The sequence below is a fragment of the Coccinella septempunctata genome, chromosome 1 (genome assembly GCF_907165205.1).
Source record: "Coccinella septempunctata chromosome 1, icCocSept1.1, whole genome shotgun sequence".
Lineage (NCBI taxonomy): Eukaryota > Metazoa > Arthropoda > Insecta > Coleoptera > Coccinellidae > Coccinella > Coccinella septempunctata.
Genome location: NC_058189.1, coordinates 1,120,004 through 1,143,511, shown reverse-complemented (window position 1 = coordinate 1,143,511; position 23,508 = coordinate 1,120,004). Strand labels below are relative to the sequence as shown.

The 23,508-nt window shown below is 36.5% G+C and overlaps 1 protein-coding gene across 1 annotated transcript in view; it reads left to right on the top strand.

The window, feature by feature from the left end:
* Nucleotides 1-2,451: 2,451 nt before the first annotated feature.
* Nucleotides 2,452-23,508, top strand: part of LOC123320993 (activating transcription factor of chaperone) — a 30,284-nt gene continuing 9,227 nt past the window's right edge. Inside the window, exons 1-3 of the mRNA XM_044908497.1 lie at nt 2,452-2,609; nt 6,047-6,225; nt 6,701-6,884. Of these exons, the coding sequence (XP_044764432.1) occupies nt 6,160-6,225; nt 6,701-6,884 (250 nt within the window). The 5' untranslated portion in view covers nt 2,452-2,609; nt 6,047-6,159. The remainder of the gene's footprint in view (nt 2,610-6,046; nt 6,226-6,700; nt 6,885-23,508) is intronic.

Sequence of the window (23,508 nt, the reverse complement as noted above, 5' to 3'; positions counted from 1 at the left end):
AATGATGAACAAACAGATTTCAGTCCAAGGAGATCGAAGTATAATCTCCCTGGTTCTTGTCCCAATTTAAAATAATTTTGGTAACTAGTAATTTCAAAAAATATTGGATCGGACCTTCGTTTTCCTGAGCTGTCTTCTAACGTGTTACGCAGCAACCCTTATTATTCAAAAGATAGATGGCGCTCTACTTCTTTGATTCGACCGCATTCCTTGATCAATGAGTGGATATTTGGTCCTTTTGTTTGCATAAAAAGTGTTGCACTTTTCTACACTCGATTTTAGTATTTGTTTGCTGATTGAATTTACAGAGGAGGTGTAGTTTATCTACATCTCCTTTTGACTATATGTAGATAAACTACACTTCCTCTACACTGGTGTAAATCAAATCGAGTGTAGAAAAGTGCTACACTTTTTATGCAAACCTATTATGTACTCTCTTTAGACTTTTAAGTGTTTACTTTTTCTGTAAAAACTTTTCATTGCTTTCTGATGCGGTTTCATTTGTATGTTTTTGAAAATATGACTATATGTAATATATTCATATTCACTAGTGAAAACATTGTAGGTACACGAACGAGACTGTCCTTATGCAAAGCTATACATCCTAATTGAATATCAGAGCATGGTATAGTAAGATTGAAGATGAGTAAGGTTAAACGAAGAAGGGTTTTTGGAAACACTATTTCAAAAGACCAACGACGAGAAAATACAGTGTTCCATTAGAAATTTTCCTTTTTTTTTTTTGGTGTTTCGAACATATTCGCTATGGTACTATGCTGAAGATGGCTGATTACATAAAGCAAGAAAACCATATGAGTTGTTACTTCATAATATTCAACTGAAAGTGAAAGAAAATTAGAATTAACGCTTTGAATTGATATTCCGAATCGAAGGCTCGAAAACGCAATAACTAACATAGTTTAAATTTTGATGCTTCGCATTTTGTCCAAAAAACATTGTTCGTGTTTTATGATATTGTGCTCACTCAGAAAGCCCTATGACAACATCATTTAAAGAACCGTTTATGCTGATATGCTGTTCATACCAATGAAGGTGGGACTGCATGTGCCATGGAAAGTGTCACTGATGAAGGAAAAGCCCATCAACACATACAGGGTGTATTTAAAGGTGAGGCTTTTTTTAACAGAATGTAGAACTGGTCAAAATGAAGCGTTTCACCGAAAAACACCAATACAAAACTTTCAAAATGACAAAGTTGAAAAAAAATTGAGAATGATTACTGAAATAGATCCTAATACGATCCTAGACCGTTTGTTAGCTGAATTATCGCAAAGCAGTGGGAAAAACTTATCGATTGGACCATGTGGTTTCGTTTAGATATTAAAGCTGTAATGAAAATGGAAACTTAGGATTGCCGAATTTTTCTCATTATTTTTTAGTAACTTACACGATTTTATAAAATGGCTCATTTCGATACCAACTGACAGAAGAGACTTAGGACACAAGTGTAAAAAATAGAATAAGACTTCAAAATCTCACCAATAAAATTCGTCTAAATGTGTTACGAATTTTTTCACAATGGGTATCACAATCTTCTTGTTCGAACATTCCAACAATCGTCGTAAAAATGGGATGAAATGGGGAAACATCATAGCAATTTTTCAACATAACTTACATAAGCACTTTCAAGAAACTGCCTCGATTTTCTACATTCTTTTCACCCCAAATTGCACGATACAACAATTATTTCTCTAAAAAGTGACCTGATGCATCTAATCCGATGAACTTGGTACTGAACCATTCATTGTCCAGCCATATGTTTATGTTTTGTTTCGTCTTTGCGATGCTGGAGTCACCTTCCACAGTCCCGTACTTGAAATTCGTTGAAATTTTGTCGGACTACTAGGGGTTGTATCTCAGCCATCTTGGATATTTCATATAGACAATTTTTGGCGAAACGACTTATTTTGATGAGTTCTACCTTCACCCTGTATGTCTGATGATTTGGTTGTGGGAAATAAGGACAGGGGCGGTCAGTGACAGTACAACTGGCGGTGAGGCATATCAGAAGGAAAATGTATTCAGGGTTGGGGCAAGTGCGATACAAAATTCTATCAGTTCATATCTTATGAGGCATGAGCCAACACCCACCAGGAGTTTTATCCGTTCTTGGCAGCGCTTTTAGAACTTTCCTTCCACTTTAGAAACTTATGACAAAAAGTTAAGGTTGCCATTTGAAAAACTTAACTACCCCTCACCTCTCATGCATGAAAAATTGCATAATTTACGATCAAATTGACCTGTCCGCATTTTTTTTTAAATACCGCCGATATGAATGTTGCGCATTACTTTTTACCAGCACCGTAGAAGCTTCTCTCCTCGAGGAATGTTTAAGAATGTGAAAGGTATCAATCAAAATTAGTGAAACTCCGAACGCTGATTACAAAATTTCCCCCTGACGCTGCGCATTCACGTCAAGGAGTCAGCGCCAGTGTCGAGGACCTACGAAGCCGCCATTGTTGATTCACCCATGGAGTTGTAAAGTGTTGTTAAATTTTCTCAGCTGGAATCCTCGAGGGGGAAGATGGGTTACTAAGTCGAATTAGGTTTGCACACGAAAGTGTGCCAGTACAAGTTAACAAAATGACGTGAGTACTTTTATACTATGGAATGTGATTTTTCCAATTTGTATGTTATATATACATCGTGTCACAATGCTTCAATGCATGTGTTTACTTTCACCGTTTACATTAATAAGGCCATTATAGTTTTTCTTCGTCGAAGCTCTTATAGGGTAATTGGTTGCCAATGACAACCACTATTGAGGAACAATTACAAAATGATTGTTTATATACCGCAAAATAATCGCTTTTGATCCTAAATTGTTTGAATTGCCGTTTCTAAGCAACCGAATGATTTTCAAGTTCAATTCGGGAAATTTTATTATTTTATCGTTTTCAATGTTCGCAGGAATATTCAATAGTTAGAAGTTTTGGAGATAACTTTTATTAACAGGGCAAGAGTCAAAGGCCCTTTTGATCCTTTGATCACTTTGCCACCAGGGCACCAAGCTTGTTTATTTTGGGACTGACACGTGCTCCACAGAAGTATTTGAGTATTGTTGTGTTGATAAATCTCCGAAATTATTATCAGGAAGGAGCCATTCGTGTTGCTTTTGGGTATTTGCTTCTCCTCAATCATGAATTAATTCCAATCCAATATTTATTAAATATTGGCTTCACTGGGATGAGTTAGGCTTGCCAATTTTTGCATCTAGAGATGACCATCATCCTTAAAAAGCACAAAAAATTATTTAACCATCGATACAATATGAAATGATTTCAATATTATGCACCTTTAAAATGAAGGGTGAGTCGAAATATTAACGACAAACTTTTTATTCAAATTCCAAACTTATTTATACAAGAAGAAATTACTACCGATAAATTTCTCCTTTCTGAAATGGTTTGGAGGGTAGACAAAATACAGACCTGTCTGATCGAAGCTCAAAAATTCAAAAAGCCACGAATGGAATAGAAATTTTACTGACCGACCTTTTTTAGATGAGAATTTATAGGAGTCTAGAAGTTAAGCAAATATGTAACCTTTATTTACGACCTATTAGGCATTGGGGCATTGTAAATCACGAGGGAAGGACTCGTGACAGTCCTCGACCGAAACGAAGCATCAGGTGCACAGCTTGAGACTCTTTAGTTCAGTGAGAAGATCATTTCTTGAAATGTAGGGGTAATACAAGATTAGGACATTAAATACATTGCACCATTCGAGGTGAAATATAAAAATTAAGAAAACACTAGGGTGAATCATGAATTTTTGCGGGCTTGTTCGAATTCATAACCAGAACGGTCATCCATCCAGGTACTGAACTCGCATATCGCTTCTTGGTTACCCATGGACAATGATACAGCAAGTGAAAAAAAGGCAGAAAGTCAGGTGCAGCTTTTGAAATATTTTATGGAATAAACATAACCAAACCTCGTCAATTGAACTAGTGCAAATGGAATTTGGGAATACCGAAACTTTTTCACCGAAAAGTAAGAAACCAAATAGACTCCTTATCAATTGAGTGCCATGAAATATTTATTACGAAACTTCACCACAATATGCATATTAACTATGGGGAGATTCATGCATGGACGTCTTCGTTTCAAGATAAGAAAATGACAGGAAATCATTTGTCATACGATAAGAGCCGCCACGTATCAGCTGGACCATGGTTCTAATGGGTGTCATACGAACTATGAAATAGGCTCTTATTATTCGAAATCATCAAGCTTTTAATATTCCACATTAGCGTTGAAAGATAATTTTCTGGAGCTTGCTTGCAGTTGAGTTTTTGCGAATGGCAACCCTAACTTTTTGTGCCAGAAAAGAGTCATATTATTTAAATGAGCATATGAGGTCGGTGCTTCTTGAAACACTAGGTGAAATAATTTCAAATAATTTGCGTTATGAATTTATGAAGAACTTACAAACAAATAGAGTCTTTAATTCTGGATGATTATCATGTAGTGGTAGTAAATAACCAGTTCTCGAATAGATCTTTTTAATCGCATGAAACTGGTGTTGTCTGCAAAAAAAAAACTAGGTTCCAATGTGTAATACTTATTATGACATACTTTCTCAAGTGATTGGTTATTTCTCTAACGTAGCGTAGTCCTGTTGTTGGTCTTGCTATAGGAATCTTCCGAGTATGTTGAATATTTTAAAGCGAAGGATAACCTACTTTTCAGTTGCTTGCAGCTTATTTTCTTATAGTTATTTAGTTGAAGCAATGTTTACATACAACATTTGTATATCGTATTCAATGATGTTTTATTTTGTTTTTGTAATTTGCGGCTTGACCTCAGCTAATGTAGAAGATTGTCGGAACAGAATTATTATAATTCATATCTGATTATTGTATTTTCATCTATACAGGGTGAGTCTTTGACTCGTACAAATATTTTAGCAGTAGATTCTTGAGGTGAAAAGAAACACTTTTTTCCTTTACCATTTTTTCCTATTCGGCTCGGTTTAAACGATACAGGATGTTGAAAACCCATAAAAAAATATATTTTTAGTTATTTAGTGATTAATGTCTCATATATAGGCAACTGATTTTGGTGTTTTCAGAGAAGTGGGTCTACAGTCTATAATATCAATAAATAAGTTCATACAAAATCATGTTTTTTACTGTAAGGAATCTGTTTATACGTGTTAACGAAACATAAATTGCGAAAGGTTTTATTTTTCCGCTTTAACTGGAAGAAACGTGCAGCAGAAATTCATTAAATGCTCAAAGTGACAAACCTCCAACTCATAAATCATGTATAGAATGGTAATTTCAGCGTTGGAAGCAAACCTTTTACTGGACAGCCAAAAAATTAAAGACAAAGAACTGGAGCCATTACTCGATAAAGATCCCATTGAAACGCTTGCAGAATTTTGCGTGCTTCGTATCGCAAAAGTCTTAAAAAAATATTTAGAAAAGTTCAAGTACAGTGGCGGATTTGCCTCTGGCTCGCCTCACATGATGAGGCATTTTTTCGAGATGGAATTGGAAAATTGTCTGAGAGATGGAAAAAAGTTGTAGCCAGCGATGGAGAATACTTTGAATGATGCGTTCACTGATTTTGCTCTGAAATAAATGAATTCTTGACAATTAAAAACTAATTTGTACTGCCAATATGAGAGAACTTCGTCATTTTCGTGAATTTTCGAATAGCCCAACGTCGTAGAGTAGCAGACGGGGACTAAGTACTACTCGTAGTCTTTTGGCCTAAACTCATCAAATGTTTTCCCTTGCCATATCAACGACAACTGAACTGACGAACAGCGTCTATCATTTTCACTATCGGTTATTTGAAAATTATCAATTTCGAATGCTATTTTCAACTTATTGTCGTTTTAGTGTAACAATTTTTGTTAAAACTTAAGTTTCGAATATAATCGAATGTTCCTTTCACGCTCTCAGGTTCTGTTGATAAAAGGTTGTTTGCGAGATACACAATATTTTATCCTTGTTTTAATTAATCTGTTTATCGATATATTTTATTTTAACTCTTTCTCAATCATTTTTCAGGGCCAAGATGGCATCTTCAATTTTATCCGCGGTCCAAGTGACATCACAAAAATCAGATCATTTCATACTGAATCTTTCCTCAAGCATCGTCAGCCCTGCAGTACCGACACAAGATGTCTTCCACGGTGCTGACTTTACCCTCTTGGAAGCAAGAGCCCCTGTCGCCGCCCTCCTCTGAGGTAATTACAATTTATCAATTAAGATCGTGTAAAAAAAATTGTCCATAACAATCCTATACTATTTCTAGCTAGGAAGAGAATATGTTGATTAGGCAGTTTCGGATATTTTTGTCCTCAGAAAAGCTATGAACTTGACAGTCTACGTTATAAGTTAGGCAGACTCTGAAAAGTATCATTAAGACCCCAGCGCCACCTAGCAGAAAACGAGGCAAGAATCGATTTCTTCATCGTGACTGTCAATTTCGTAACTTCTTTCATCAAGTTCTGTTGCTCTGATGAGGAAAAAATTCGAAACCATAGTCAGCATTTGATTTTCTTCTAAACGAGTAGTTTTTCCGTTGATTTCCCTGAATTATAATATGAATTATTCAGAAAAAACAACCTATCTTGATATTTGTATCAGTGGGTTGTATACGAATATATTATTTTTGTATTTTAACTTGTTATTTCACTGAAATCTGATTTTTTCAATCAGGACTCGATATGGGCATCTTCTTCAGAAGAGGCTCTCTTCTATTCTACCTTGGAGCAAAATGTAGACCTTAAATTGGAAACGGATCTGTTCGGTCTCAACGATGGCGATTCTAAAGCTGATGTAGCCTCGCAGTTACTGAAAGATCTGGAGAAATTGGTCGACATCGATGAGTTGATTAAGGAAGGTAAGATGTGAAAAATTGATGATTTTTGACGATTTTCGGAAATATATATTTTGTATCCTAACACATATTATGGGTACCAATTATAAGCTATTATCCAGTTGAAAGTAAGCCTAAGAGAGAGAAGTGGCATTTTCACTTGAATAATATTCTGAAATAATCAAGTATAGGTCATAAAAATAATCTTCCTCAAGAAAAAAATCGAAATTACAAGTTCGATGCATGGTGATTGAATAGCAGGGGTGAAAAAAGCCTGTAAAAAAATAAGAACTCTCGTAGCTTTTTGTCCTTTTCAAGCACTTGAGAAGCTTGTCAACTGGTTTTGGAGATGGGGACTGTTTTTCAGATGCATTTGGGATCAAATGTTTTTGGGACGTTCTTTCATTTTTTGCCATTTTGCAAATGTACAAGTTCCCCTTGTCGTTAATCTTATGCATCAGCTACGAATTTCAATATTTCTTGACCCAGCATTAGCCTTGTGTTATCCCAAGAAAACACAACAACAAGTTTACTTGGCAAAGATACATTTTCCCTTAGTTTGTTTTAAATTTTGACCGTTGATTGAAGTACCCAAACCCAAGTTTACCACAGTTACCAAAAAGTAACAACCACAACTTACTGTTGTTAGTCTTTGCACACTTTCATCAAAGAGGAATCTTCACTTTGATTTTTACCTCAACAACGGTGAGCTGCTCTAGAGAGTAATAACTCTGACTCTCTGTGGGATATAGCTATTAGCTATCTGCATAACGATAACTGTGCCGCTGCTAGCGCTATCTACTAGCCACTGTTCTTACTATCGACTTCGCCGGGTTGCCAAAAGTTCTATCCCCTTGAAATTCGCGTCGGCTGCGCCATCTCCTGGCGACAATAAATAGTTCAAATTATAAAATATTTGGAATTCACACCGTTTGGATCAAAAGTATCTTAAAATATATAAATTATCTTCTGTCAATATTTGTTAATTGTGGTGGTATTTAATATTTTCCGTACGGATATATTTATCCCATAAAAATAGTATATTATGTGAATAAAAGAATATGAAATTGTCACTGGAGACATCTATAACTGACTTCGGTAGGCTATATTGCTATATCTCGCATGCGATATCAATGAACTCAGTGAATCAATGATAGAGTTGCAATTGTTCCCGATAGATGACTCGTGTAACACTGAACGGACAGAGTATCTCATTTCAGACTTCTTCGATTTAAACTTTGTGTTACTTTTCATTTTCACCATGTATCTCAATAACGAAAAAAGCTATAAAAAATTGGCACACGCCATTTTTTATATCATAAAAAAAGCACACTATCTCGAATACCGCAATCCTTCATCTTTAAAGAAAAGGGAGATATCCCTCAAAGGTGCCCAAAATAGGATAACCTATCCCCATACAGATATAGATGTTATTCCCAAACTTATTAGGCCTAGTGACCCATTTTCAGCAGAAAATTACTAATTTTCACATATAATTTTTTCTTATTTTGAAGCATTGCAATAGAAAGACCTACAGCGTGTTCAGAATTAGTGATCATTAATTCATCAACGTATTCTGGGAATTTTTTTTGATAGAGTTTTTTCGACAGAGTTCAACTCTTGAGATGGCAATAGGTGGCATTTGGTGTGACTCTTGGTACTTGGGGGCTTAAACTACTACCTACTGTAGGGCTGCCATAAATGTCGGAATATCGACCGGGACAAAGACAAAAGAAGGTTCAAAATCCTAAACATTAAAAACTCATCTGATAGGTTTATGATTTTTTTATTATTATTATTTTTATGTTTGATGTCTTGTTTGTCTACATGTCATCAATTTATCATTTGTTTATTATGCACTGTATGATCATCTGTGAAAAACTCTTTCAATGGCACCTATAACTTTATAGCAATCGTTCGACAGCTGGAAGTAGTGAAAGCCATCGACTTCTAGAATGAAAGAGTTTATTGCTATAAGTTATTTCACCATACTCACAAAAGCTATTCAGTCGTTCTACCCTTACAGTAGGCAAATTTGAAAATTTTGAGAACAATAGACTCCACATCAATGGACATCATATCGGCGGCACTGGAAGCAGTATTATGAAGTATGTGCGCAGGACAACCGATGCCTTTGATGTCTTTAGACAAAATCTCTTTCAATTAAAAAAAAAAAACATTACCTGTTCACTCCACGCCTATCTTTTCCTCCGAAATGAGCATTCGTATTATCCGCGCTGAAAGCAACAATATTTTGTATTGGAATATTTAGATTCTCTGAAGATTTAATGAAGAATGAATCAGACGATTTATTTGGCAATGTATCTAATTTTAATAATTTTGATTTCAAACCTCAAACATCTTTTCGGCTTTATGATTACTGGAATAAGTTGAAATTCCATAAAACGGAATATTTTCCATTTCTGTTTTGATTTGCTCAATGGAGTGTGGAGCTATTTATACAAAAAATGAATTGAATGAATGTTTATTCATGAGAAGAAAGTTTAACGTTTATCTAGTTGAGTTCATGTTATTTGATTCAACTTGTGAGTTAAAAAAATTTTATTTCACTGAATGGATAAACGTCAACTTACCCTTGTTTCTATGGGTTGAGTTATGTCGTGTATAAACGTCAAAATGGAATAAAATATTTTAAACTATTGTCGTACCCTTGGTTCTGGCAGTTGATTGTTTTACTGCGATGCTCGAATCCGGATACATGATAGCATTTAGTTTTGTCGAACAATCTATCGAATTAAACGATTGGTGGTGCTTCACAACTTTATAAGCAGTGGTAAGTTCAGCAGCGCATATCAGAGTATCTTCTGTCGAATTTTGTTTGATCATAAAAGACAATATATCTTTCGACGTTGATGCAACTGACAATCTGGAGTTGTGATTTTTGCTTTGAATATGATCTTTCACACTCGATTTACCGCCATGACTTACGGATATATAAAGTTCAAAAATTGAACATAAAGCTTCCTGGTAATTTCTTCCTTTTTTAATGAATGACCACTCTTTAGTGTATTCGGCGGAAAAACTACACTTTCTCTTCGGCATAACTTCTTTTGAATATTGAGTATTACAATTATTACAAATCCTACGTAAAACTGGGCAGCGCTGTACGTTTTCGACTGAATGGTTAATATGTACTTATTATCCGCCGCGCCGACGCCGTACGTGGAGTGTGGGTGACATGCCATTGGTGTGCGATTGCGTAGAGTGTAGACGTAGCGTAGACCCTCCTTTGTTGGACTGCCAGGGAGACGTCGGCTGATTACGTGCTTACCTCTTAACTACAATAGGTTAGGAAATATGAATCACGATAACGACCAAATTGATGACCGGGACAACCGAACAACTAACCGGGACACGGGGACTCAATGCCTCAAACCGGGACATGTCCCGGTGTACCGGGACGTATGGCAGCCATAACCTACTGTGAACACTTCAATTAGGTGTGCCACGAAATGTTATTCACTGCATATTCAATTAAAAAACATTGGATTTTCAAAATGTTTCATACTCGTAAAATAAAAATAAATAAATGAATATTTTTTGTTAAACTTATCCTTAGTCCGCAGTGACAAGAGGCATTCCAAATTTCATGTTTTTAGCTGCAGTAGTTCGACTGTTTGTAATTTTCGAATTTGTGCCGAAAAACTATTAATAAAAATTTTTTTTTTCACTTTCCATATTTTACTAATTTTCAGCTCAATCGCGGATCAGGAAGTCTTTGAAAGAATTGGCAACACCTACATATGCTGAAACAAATTCTGAAAATTTTCGAGTATCTAAAAATAATCCGATTGATTTATCTGTTACATGAAATTGGAATCAATATCACCTCCCAGTTTCTAAGAATTATCACGCTAAATAGTGATGTCCCCTTGATTGGGCAAAAAATTGTTTCTTTCGAACGATAAATCTGTTCATACTTTTCCATAATTGTGTTTTATCAAATTGTGTTTTTATCAATTCGGAAAGCCGAATTCGATGAATAAGCCGCTCTCGACTATTATTGGTCCAACATTCAATAAACTCTAATAACCTCAGTAAACAGTCGGGAGGATCCTAATCGTGAGCCAATTTTCTGATTGTGTTTTGATGATTTTTCGTAATTTCGTTGAACGTACGTTTTATCAATCGGGGACAAAAACAGTGTTATCGGGTAGTACATAAAGATAGGATATCGGGATAGACGACAAATCATATTGTAGGCTAATGGGTATACATTTGTCTCTTTGATGGGATCCAAAATGGCGCCACCTACCTTCCTGGAACAGGTGATAAATGCACAATAGTGTACGTTAGCAGGTACTTCATACTGATCTGGTGATTTAGGTCCTCCGTCGTCATAATTTTCAACTAGTCCAAAAGTCGCGTACATTGTGACTGAAAGCACGTGTCACCGAACACCCAACTTTGACCTAAAGGTCCATCCAAGCTTCAATAATGTTGATACATACCCATAGGATCAACATCAGAAATATGTGCAGGCATTGAGGTGTTTGGGACTTGAGCTGCCTATCATACAGGCAGAAGCACTGTCTATCTAGACCACAACCCCAGCTGAGTTCACACAGCCAGGCTGCTATGCTGACATGAAAATGCTGTTATACTATAAAGCAACTATACTTCATTCAATTTTATTTTAGCAGTCGGTTGGCCATGGAAATTTGACACATTTCACTCTGTATAGTACGAAAATGTGGGGTTATGAAGCTTGTCAAAACATTTTTGGGTTTTAAATCAACGCTATGTTGCCCGTTCTACGTAAAAGTTTCTGTTATTACGTATTTTATCACAATGTCGAATCTCTCAGGAAAATATGTGACGAACATAATTGAAGTTTATACAAACTGATTGAAGGCATACCAAATTCAGTTATTTGCATGGAAAATACAAGAGATCAGTATAATACCATAATATGCACTAGCTTGAGGAGAGTTAATGTTCGTTATCTTCTTTGGCTTACATCATTTGTAGATTTCAAAAATATTAACCCGAAGATGAAATGCATATGATGCAGTGGTTGGAAATAAGTATCTCCCGAAGTAATTAACAGATAATTACAAGAATGATGAATTCTTCAACAAAAATCATGTTGCATCAATATGAGTAAAAGGAATTGAAGGAACTTTCAAGTTGAGATGCAACTTCACCGTTGAACAAAAATTTCACATGAATAAACAAGTAACAGGGCAACTTGCGCGTATTTGTGGCTATTCATCTTAATAAATTGATGTAATAATAATAATTAGGTATTTATTAGTACCTTAAGACATTTACATTGTATAGGACAAGTCAAATGAAAAATAGAAAAATCCATTTTAGGGAACTTATTCTCCGATGACATTTATCGAAAATCCTGTAGTAAACTTATCGCATTAATTCACTCAAACATAAAATTCTCAAATGCCACCACTTTTTTGGGTCTCCCAATAGAAGGAAATTCTCGATCATCCTCTTCATTCACATTCTTTCTGATTGTGGAAATATCCAGCTGAAATTTGAGTCGTTTAGATTCAGATGAAACCTTAGGTTTGTTCGTAGAGTGGTTTGCAACGGTTGTGAACTGTACAGAGCAAGCGCAATTCCATTTTAGGGTAGCGAAAATCCATTTGCGCTTGCTCTGTACAGTTCACAACCGTTGTGTACCACACTACGAACAGGCCTATTATATAAATTCTCTTACATTGATTTGTTCGCTAGCGTCTGACGTATTGTGGATTTTAGAATATCAGGGTATAACTATTTGAATGAGGGGACCTGAATTCTAAATAGCACTTCCTGAAAACCTGGCTCATTTTTCAATCACTTTCGGCATTTTCGTAATAAAAATTGATATTAGTTGTGGCAACGGCGTTATGACATTAACGACATTTCATGAGTGCCAACCTAACTTCGTTCTAGTTACAAAAACTTGAGAAAATTATTTCATGGCCAACCGACTGCTAAAATAAATTTGAATGCAGTATAGTTAGGAGCAATAGGGGTGACTCTCATCCTATGGGTGTTAAGGAATTGTGGCGTTGAAGGAAATAAACTCCTCTGGAAGACCAGGACTTGCACAGGCCGACAGATTTATGGTGCCTTCGCCTACCTTAACCAGTAATCTCCTGAAGCTACCTCGAGCTGAGCTTCTGGTAACGGTGGGAATGCCAATGTGGGCGCAAATGATAATTGTACTGTATGGAAACGCCAGCAGATCAGGCTCTGTGGATCGGAAAAAAAAATAGTCGAGTACATAGTATAGAACTCATAAATGGGGAAGCCAGTCATATCAGAAGGTAGCAACCACGCGTTTTAATGACGTCTTCGGATTTGTCTATGTCTATGACCGTTGAAAGTCTCTTTATGATAGTGGCTAGGGTAGTGGGACAAAAAAACCAAGTGTTTATTATGACTTTATAGCCTTTCGATTTCTCAGATATCAAAAGTATTGAGCTCTGTAGGATAATCTGGATGGTAATTGTATGAAGGAACCTTTTTTGACCTTAGAGAAGTCAGTATTTTATTGCCAATTCTTGGTGTATAATCTTGCATCTGCAATATTCTTGTATTCGGTGTACTGGATGATTTCATGTGTCGCACAGCCATAACGACAGCTATCGTCCGCCACTGAGGCATCCTTGACGATATATTTTATATATGTAGTTACTTGTTGGAATCACTTGATTCTGGATGGCAACTATCAAGCCCTCTGTCTCCGTAGTCAACCAGTAGTTTGACGCAGACATGTCAACGTAATCATGTTTGACCTTGTTCTAGTGTCCTCCATGCAAAGGTTTTCCAATCAGTTTCTGCATTTTTGCTTTCTGCAGCTTTCGCAGCAGGTAGAACTATTCAGCATCACAAACTACCCGTTGAACTTCCGATGGGACGGCTTGTTCAGGAAATATTCTAGAAGTGCTTCAATTTCCTGGGACAAACAGTTAGACAAGCCAACAATTCCTAGGCTCCCAAACTATCATGGCAGCTCTATTCGTTCTATTGAGCTTTTAGAATGATAATTGTTCATATTTTTTTTCTGTAGGGCTGCTAAATCGGTGGTGGTCCAAGATATCATATCGAATGAGTAGCTCAGTGTTGAGCAAGTGTAAGAAAGTAAGTAATAAATTATTACCAAGTGAAAATAGTGGGCTGGCATCTTCGGTATTTATTCAAACTAAAAAACTCTTCAGATTGCCCTCAAAAACGATCGTTTGAAGAAACATAGATAATACTGTGACCGCATTCATTTGTTGATTGCATGGGTTAGAATGTCAATGGTTATTAAAGAAAAAACGATATCAGAAGAATATATGTACATGTGTTATCATTTCCCAGTGCTGAATTTATTGCACTGTCCAGAATAAACATAATAATCGAACGAATTTTAATTAACGCTGCACTTGGCAACAGGATCTGGAACCCAAAAAGTTTTCAGTTCGTAGAAAATTATTCCCAATCATGAATCCTATCAGGCACCGAATGATTCTTTAATCATGGAAGATGAGACAAATTTATTATCCGGATCAGGATATATGGTTTTTCCTATTGTATTGTACTTCTAACCACTTTCAGCACTTGTAGTAGTTGGGGCTATGAGTTGTAATCTGCAAAAAAGTGTGAGCAACCATCTTTATGAAGGATATGAAGGAATTTTTTTACGTTGAAGCGCAAGAGCGCTCTGGTAAAGATACCTACTCACGATTGTGAATTACTCCTTCAATATGAAAAGCAAAAGTGAAGTATTCGGATTACAAGGAAAAATGTCACCACTATCAAATTCCTAATTTAAATACTTTGAAAATATCATTCTCTTTTTCGGTATACTTCATGTCCCATAAGAGAAAGGTTATCAGTATCAACTCTCAAGAACACTCAACAAAATTTAGTTGAAATATAACCTCAAATTTATCACGCGCAAGTAAACATCAGATGCGGTCATGGCTAGGGGTCTGCTGTTTTCTAAAATTCGCAAAATCTCGTGAAATGCGTATATTCTAGCGGAAATCTACGACTGATGACCTAGAAATGCTTTTCCTGACAACCCTTCGTGAAGCCCTGACGCATTACCAAATTTTCCAGCCTATGACAGGGGCATAGAACGTGTCCATAGATATTCAGGTGAATGCATCAACTTTCGATTAAAAAGGTAACCTAGAAGGGGGTGCATCACCTAACCTAACCTACCGGGGGGTAAGATGATAGTGCATTTCTCAAGAAAACTGAGTACCCACAATAAACACATACGAATAGGTATTGATATCTAGTTAGCTTAGACCAGTTCCATGCATGAAAAAATATTGCGTTACCGGAGCAACGAACAATAACTCATTAGAAGTGTCAGTGTGAAGTTTGAGGTCAAAAAAGTAAACCAGAATTACGCAATGAATTAAAAGAAACAAGATGTCCACCGAAATAGTGAAAATCGAAAAATTGGAGTATCGAGCCATCATCGCGTACCTGTATTTAACAGAGTTAAGAGGTAAGCAGATTTACGAAGATATGCTGATCAATGTCGTTCGTATGCGACCGTAAAAAATTGGACTGCAAGCTTCAAAAGAAGTAAAATTTCCATTGAAGATGATGACTGATCGGCAAGGCCAGTTTCTGTGTCAGTCCCCGAAATATGCAGTTCATAACATGATTTCATCAGACCGTCGAATTGGGCCAAAACGGATATCTGAAGCACTGAATATTTCATACGAACGCGTTCATCATATAGATCACCTCAATTCGGACATGAGAAAAATTGCTGCAAAATGGATCCCAAAATGTTTGAATGTTGACTAAAAGCGTGCAAGGGTAGAAGCATCGCGTTCGATCTGTGCTAGATTTGAAAACGATTTAGACTTCTTAAACCGGACTGTTATACTATGGATGAGACTTGGATACATTTCTACCATCCAGAAACGAAACAACAATCGATGGAATGGCGACACTCTGGTTCTCCAAGACCTAAGAAGTTTCGTGTCCAAAAATCTGCTGGAAAAGTTCTTGCTTCAGTTCTTTGGGATTACCATGGAATAATCATGATTGATTTTTTGGATAAGGGTAGAACAATAATCGGAGATTACTATTCGACATTACTTTACGGGAAAAAATTTAAGAAAAAAGACGCGGAAACCTATCCAAAGGTCTTTTGTTTTTTCAGGACAACGCCCCTGCACACAAATTTCAAGTTTCCATGCAAAAAATTCGTGATTTAGGGTTTGAATTACTAGAACACACCCCTTATTCACCAGATTTGGCTCCATCCAAATATCATCACGTTCCTCAACTGAAAAAAAGTTTAAAAGGTGGTAAATTTTCTTTAAACGAGGAGGTAATAAAAGCTGTTTAGGTCTGGTTTGCAGAGCAATAAGAAACATTTTTTTGAAAGGCCTAGAGACGTTGCAGGTTCGCTGTAATAAATGTATCCAATTAAGAGGAGAATATGTTGAGTAATAAAATATTGTGACATTGAAATTTTGTTTGGTTCTATAGTAGGCTTAGAATTTTTCAATTTATCTTCGTATTCATCACTGGAACACAGTCTTCCAATTGAAGTTCCGATGCTGGAGTGAAAACCAAGACTGAGCATGAGAAGTGTAGGAAGGCCTATCACAAGATGGAGAGACATTAACAAATAGCAGGAAAAAAAATGGATGTAAATCGCGCAAAACAAGTGGAAATGGAAGGAAATGGGAAAAGCCTACATCTGGCAGTGGATTGAGATAGGCAGATTGTGATGGTTTGCTGTCAAATCCAAATGGAGGCTGGTAGAAGATGTTCCACCTCTGGTTTTCACATATGAATTTGTTCATTAGATAAAGAAGAGTATAGATGAGATTCAAAGAAAATATTTCTAACACAATTATTGAGAATTATAACTTTTACTGAAGATTTCGTAAGTAATACGTTCCTTGGGTGAGAGGTTCCTTGAAAATGGTACATGGCCCTCCCACTGTTCCTGTGGGACCCTTCAGGGGCAGCCCAAGTGATTGGGCTGAAGCTTTATTCTACCCTGAGAAGATTTTTGTGCAATCCAGAACATTCAAACTTTCACTGCTGTTCTGGGGAGTAACAATTTGAAATCGATCGTGTGCCTACACAATCAAAGTAAAAACACAAGTCGATTGTAAGGGCCTACTTTGTCAGGCCCTCGGCGCAACTTGGCTAGTCAAGACGTGTTCTTTGCTGCGGAAACTTTTCCTTCTGCATCCACCAGTTTCCATGAATAGGTCGAACTTCAACAACCGCCACTGCCACTCTTTCTTATCACGACATAATTGATAGCCTCGATCGCCTTGATAGGATCATTGGTGGGGAAAGGCGTTCCAGTGAAGGCTGCCCGACCAGCTATCCGCTCAAAACAACACCAGCTTCTTTCTGATCAGCACGTGAAACCGCTCACGACGTTAGCGAACCGCAAACGCAGAACCGAATCGTGTGAAAGTGCGTGTGACATCCGATCATTTTCGGCGTCCCATCCTTCCTTTCGTTCGTGAAAACCCCAAAAAAACGTGAAAATATCACCTCGATGCTCGCATGTGTCAATGAATCGTCGTGGAACCGACGTGTGTAGCATGAAGTGCATTTATCACTACACGTGGAACCAAGAAATTGTGTTCAATTCCCAGAAATTGGTAAAAAGACGCTGAGGACTGTAACGTAAGAGACAGGAAACTTCGAAACACTGCCTGAAATTGCCAAATTCAAAGTATCAATTATTCTCGTTAAGTCTAAATCGATAAAATAAGTCTGTGAACTATTTAGTCCTTAGTTTTTTTTTTAACACCGCTTCAGTGACCTTTTGTTTGGAAATAAATACGAGGATGGCTGTTTGTTATGGTAGGTTATTTTTTATCCTGCAGGAGATAAATGTGAATGTCAGTGGTGTGGCAGAGAAATCATAATTTCCGTCTACTTCAAGATAAACCATACCCACAGGTGTCAGTAGTTAATAATGTTTTTCAAAAGACTATTATTAATACACCGTATCTCATATGCAACATCTCAAATAACGTTTCAATTAAAACTGTGGTGGTAAAAGAGTCAGAACCGATTTAGCACAAGCAGAAAGATGCAAAGTTGTACGAAATATAATAAAACTGTGAAAAGTAACATGCATATAGAATATACCCTTTGAATAGCATCGCTAATCAATCCCAATTGAACAACGATATGGTAAATGAACTGAAATTGCCACTGGGTGACAGTATATTGAACCCACAAATAGGGCTCAAGTAGATATTATGTGAAAAGTTGTACAATCAAGAGTGTTATACATATGTATATACTGCAAGTTGCAAATTATTCTCTCGTCCCTATATTGTCCATTTTTGACCGGAGGAAAATGAATAATCGTTGTTGTATGTGATGCTCCTGTGTACCAGGAAATGATATTGCATATTTTATGATTTTGGCAAACTCCTTATGTAATTTCTCAGTCGTTTAAGTTTATTTTTCTTCATTCTTGAGTTTCCATCAAAAGCTTGAGGAATTTCTCTGGAACAGATTTTAATCAATTCGATAAATCATGATTGAAGATGAGTAGGTTCATAGTAGAATTAAATATCTATCGATCAACCTCCACTGAAGATCACAGATTTGATTTTTATAATTGACATATTTCTCAGTGTGTTTTAAAATATCAATCAGGGCAATGTCATATCATACCCAACAGACTGACTAGGGATTCAAATACCTCTCTCCATAAGAGACCGATTGCTTGTATACCATAGACAAAATCCCTGTTGCCCGCCTCTGATATGTAGCGTGGCATACATGCTTTCTGCTAGATTGCATATCGTTGTTTTGTTTCCTTCGCCTTGAAGTCGGTTTTATTTATATTTCGTGCTCCTAAGTATCTTTACATAAGCGAAGACAGGCGTCGTGTCTTCCGAGCTATCAGTGTACCGAGTGTACTACAAACCTGAACAAACGGCGATCGATCAAAAGAAGATGATGGAAAGCAAACATATGACTAATGATATGAATTCTCATTTTTCTACGCGTCCCAAAATATTCATTGTCCAGAAATGGTTTTAAAGTTCATTCCGGTCGTCGTACCACTGAATTTTTGAGAAAACCAGTGGTATCATATAAGATTAATGTGATTATCTTTCCACCAATGATCCTCGTACAATCATCATGCCTCCAAACTGCACCGATGCTCACTTTAGATCAGCTATTCCAAACAAGCTATTAGGCACAAGCTAAGATAACTATGGCAAACATATTTTTTTTTCGTTACAAAACGATCTAAGTTGGGTAATACACTGCGCAAAAAAATTAACGCACATTATGGAAATCTCAAATTTATTCTACAACTGAAGGTGTTCTCAATGATAATTATTTTTATCAGAATTATGCATGCATATGTTATCCACTTTCAACGGTTTTCTTCAATACTGATGTTTTTTCCCAGCAGGAATAAAAAAATATGATATTATCAGATTTTGAATGTATTGGCTCTATTCTAAAATGAGTTGTTCTCGGTCAATTCTAGTGATCAATAGTTTTTCTTTCGTTTGATTTTCTACACTCGATCGCTATGCAACGCGAAACACGCAATTTGACCCAAGAGGAATGTGCCCAAGCGGTAGTTTTGCGAGAAGAAGGGTGGACATACACAAGAATTGCAGAAAGGTTTGGAGTTTCCCATACAAGTGTGTCGAGAATGTTGCAGCGATTCAGGGAGACAGGTATGAATGTCCGAAGACCAGGACAGGGTAGACCACGGGTAACAACCCATGCCATTCAAGAACGTTTCTTGAGAGTTTCTTGGTTGAGACAACGGTTTGCAACCGCTCGCCTCCTTCAAATTCAGCTTGAGCAAACTCATGAGGTGCAAATTAGTACTCAGACAATAAGAAATCGCCCCAGAGAATATGATTTAAGGCCTCGTGTCGCGGCAAGAGGCCCAGCTCTTACCCCAGCCCATCGAAGGGCGCGTTTGGATTTTGCGAGAGAGCATATCCATTGGGAAGAGGCCGATTGGGAAAGAGTTCTCTTCACAGATGAGTCTAGATTCTGCCTCTACCATTGTGATCGACGTTCCCTTGTTTACAGACGTCCACATGAAAGATATGCTCAGTGCAATTTCCTGAATACTACTGGTTTCGGGGGAGGATCGATTATGGTATGGGGTGGAATATCTTTGACTGCTCGCACAGACCTAGTGATCGTTGATAATGGAGCTATGAATGCTGATAAGTATATAAGGAACATTCTTGAAGAGCATGTAGTGCCATTTGCCCCATACATTGGTGAAAATTTCATTTTTATGGACGATAATGCCAGAACCCATCGTGCGCGCATCGTTCAGGAGTACCTTGAAGAGGTTGAAGTCTCTCGAATGGAATGGCCAGCAAAAAGTCCAGATCTCAATCCGATTGAGCAGGTTTGAGACAACCTCAATAGAAGGCTGAGTAGTTCAGAAAATCATCCAGCTACTCTTAATGACTTAGGAATCCAACTCGGAGGAATCTGGGAAGGATTAGATCAGAACATTTTAAGATCACTCATTTTGAGTATGAACCGTCGTTGCCGAGCTGTAATTAACGCAAGGGGTGGAAATACCAAGTATTAAATCACTTATCAGCATTTCATTATTTTGAAAATTGTTCATTTCTCTCCTTTCACATAAGATTCGGTGAAATCCTGAATTTTTCTTCCATTTAATGTGTCTTGTTCCGTTCGAAACCTTCCCGAGAGAACATAAAAAATAAATTATATAGTCAATGTAGACTTGACTTTCATTAAAATTGAGATTTTCAGAATGTGCGTTAATTTTTTTGCGCAGTGTATATTCAGGGTAAATCTTTGACTCGTACAAATATTTTAACAGCAGATTCTTGAGGTCTTGAGAAACACTGCTTTCCTTTACAATTTTTCCGGTTGGTTTAAAAGATACAGGCTGTTGAAAAACCAAAAAAAAAAAAAAACGGTATTTTTAGTTCATCTCATAAACGGTTTTATCGAATGAAATGAATATAGATCCACAGATGTGCAGTGTCATAGATCTAGCTTGTTATTCTCCAGGGGTGGCATGGCTCATTATGAAAACTTAAAATGGCTATATCTTTCTATCAGGGCAGAATCGGAAAAAATGGTATTTGAAAAAATTGTTCCTTTTGACCTCGAGAATCTACTGTTAAAATATTTGTACGAGTCAAAGACTCACTCAATATATATCATACAAGAATCGCTGTCATGTTCTCTTTCTCAGTGCCGCAATTTCCATGTCGGCAGTATGACACCAAAAATACGCGATTTCCTCTTTGTTGAAATATTGATTCTCATCACAGTGTGCTCTCCTCAATCACTTCCTTTTTTCGAAGGCTTCGCCCATTCATAGACAAACCGCGGGACCGTTTTACTACGACAAAACGCCGAAAATAATTATTTACACACAAACCTGAATACGTTGATTGCCTTCGACGGTCGTAAAAAAATTCTTCCGACTAGAATAGATCAACGAAAAAAATCCATTCTAGCGGGCAGTTGTCGATTCTCAAGGTCTTCCATTTCACGCTCCACAATGCGAGTCGCTGCTTTGTAAGAACAATATTAATTCACATATTCCGATCGGAGTAACCTTGAGATTATTGCTGAATCGGTAACGTGGTAAACACGTAGTAGCTTGAAAATCAGTTCAAACTAATAAAAAGGTTTCCACGAGGACCAAGGGTCGGTTAATGCAGCGTTACTAAGAACTAAGAAAGGAACAATCTGATTAGTTATGTTTTAGTTAGTAGTTCTTAGCGTTTTTCATGGTTTTTCAACAGCCTGTATCTTTTAAACCGAGCCGATTCGGAAAAAATGGTAATGTGATTTATCGACACAGAAGTGGAACAAAATAGTTCGATCTGTTAACGATCCGAGCAGCTATCTCTGTTCGAAACAAAAGATTTACATTATGCGTTTTATCAATTAGACTTTGACACCACGATCTTCCGATTGAAACTTCTTCAATTCTTTATTGTTTACCACTGCCTACTCGATGTTTGGATTAATATTTCCATAACCCTGGATAACATGAACCTTCACGCTATTAAAAAAAATTTTTATTGGAAGAAAGGAAGGAAGAACGAAAGTTTTAATATTGAGAAAGTATCAAGACATCTCATAAGTTTTTAATTGACTCTTGAAATTTAATCTCATTTCCTGTAATGGATGGAGTACAATTATAACCTTTCATTCGAAATTTTATCAATTCACCGAATCGCTTCAACAGGTGTTCCTCATATGAAGTTATCACGAAAAATTCATTCATCAAACTAGATCCTTGACCGTGCGTTTCATAGGCAGATTTTCTCCAGACAAAATCAGTATCAAATCAAGATCATTCGATGTAATCTTTTTTCCTACTGTAGATAACCTTAACCGATTTTCGGTACGATAAATATCAGAAATTCTATTTTATGTATCTAATCTATTATGTAGTCAGGACGGTTTATCTCCTACTATATATAAAGTATCCTGTACGAAATTAGTTCAAAAATAAAACAAATGATTGTCAATAGGACGGAAATGAATGAGTCGTGATCTTCAAAATAATAAGATTTCAAAAAACGACTAAAATCATCCTACTATAAAAAAATTGACGCAAGACTTATGAAACTCAAAATAAGTATACCTACTTCTTATAACACTCTTTACTGCTCAAGCTTAACTCCGTTATACAAATATGTAGTATGATAATTCGAATTTTGTGTCGCAGTATATCTCTTTGAAACTACTTTGACTATTTTGAGTGAACTGATTTTGTACTACAAATAATAAAAATGAAGTTTCATCTTACGGCCAGTTTCATAATCAAACTTGAAGTCTCTTTAATTTTAAAGTTGCCTTTAAACCTACTATCGGCCTGTTGCATAATTTAATTTGAAATCCCTTTAATTTTAAAGCTTTCTTTACGGCTAGTTTCATAATCAAACCTAAAGCCCCTTCAATTTTAAAGCTTCCTTTAACCCTATTAACAGCCGGTTTCATAATTAAACCTAAAGTCGCTTTAATTTTAAAGCTTCCTTTAACCCTACTAACGTCCAGTTTCATAATCAAATTTAAAGTCACTTTAAGCTTAAAGCTTCCTTTAGTGTCATTTTAACGGCCGGTTTTATAATCAAACCTAAAGTCGCTTTAATTTTAAATCTTCCTTTAACCCTTCTAAAAATGACAGTAAAGGAAGCTTCAAGCTTAAAGTGACTTTACATTTGATTATGAAACTGGACGTTGTAGTGTTAAAGGAAGCTTTAAAATTAAAGGGACTTTAGGTTTGATTATAAAACCGGCCATAAAAATGACAGTAAAGGAAGCTTTAAACTTAAAGTGACATTAAATTTTATTATGAAACTGGACGTTAAAATGACAGTAAAGTAAGCTTAAAGTGACTTTAAATTTGATTATGATCTGGACGTGTGTAACGGCCGGTTTCATAATGAACCCTAAAGTCCCTTTAATTATAAAGCTTCCTTTAACCCTACTAACGTCCAGTTTCATAATCGAATTAAACGTCACTTTAAGCTTCCTTTACTGTCATTTTCACGGCCAGTTTCATAATTGAACCTGAAGTCGCTTTAATATTAAAGCTTCCTTTAACCCTACTAAAAAGGACGCTAAAGGAACCTTTAAGCTTAAAGTGACTTTGAATTCGATTATGAAACTG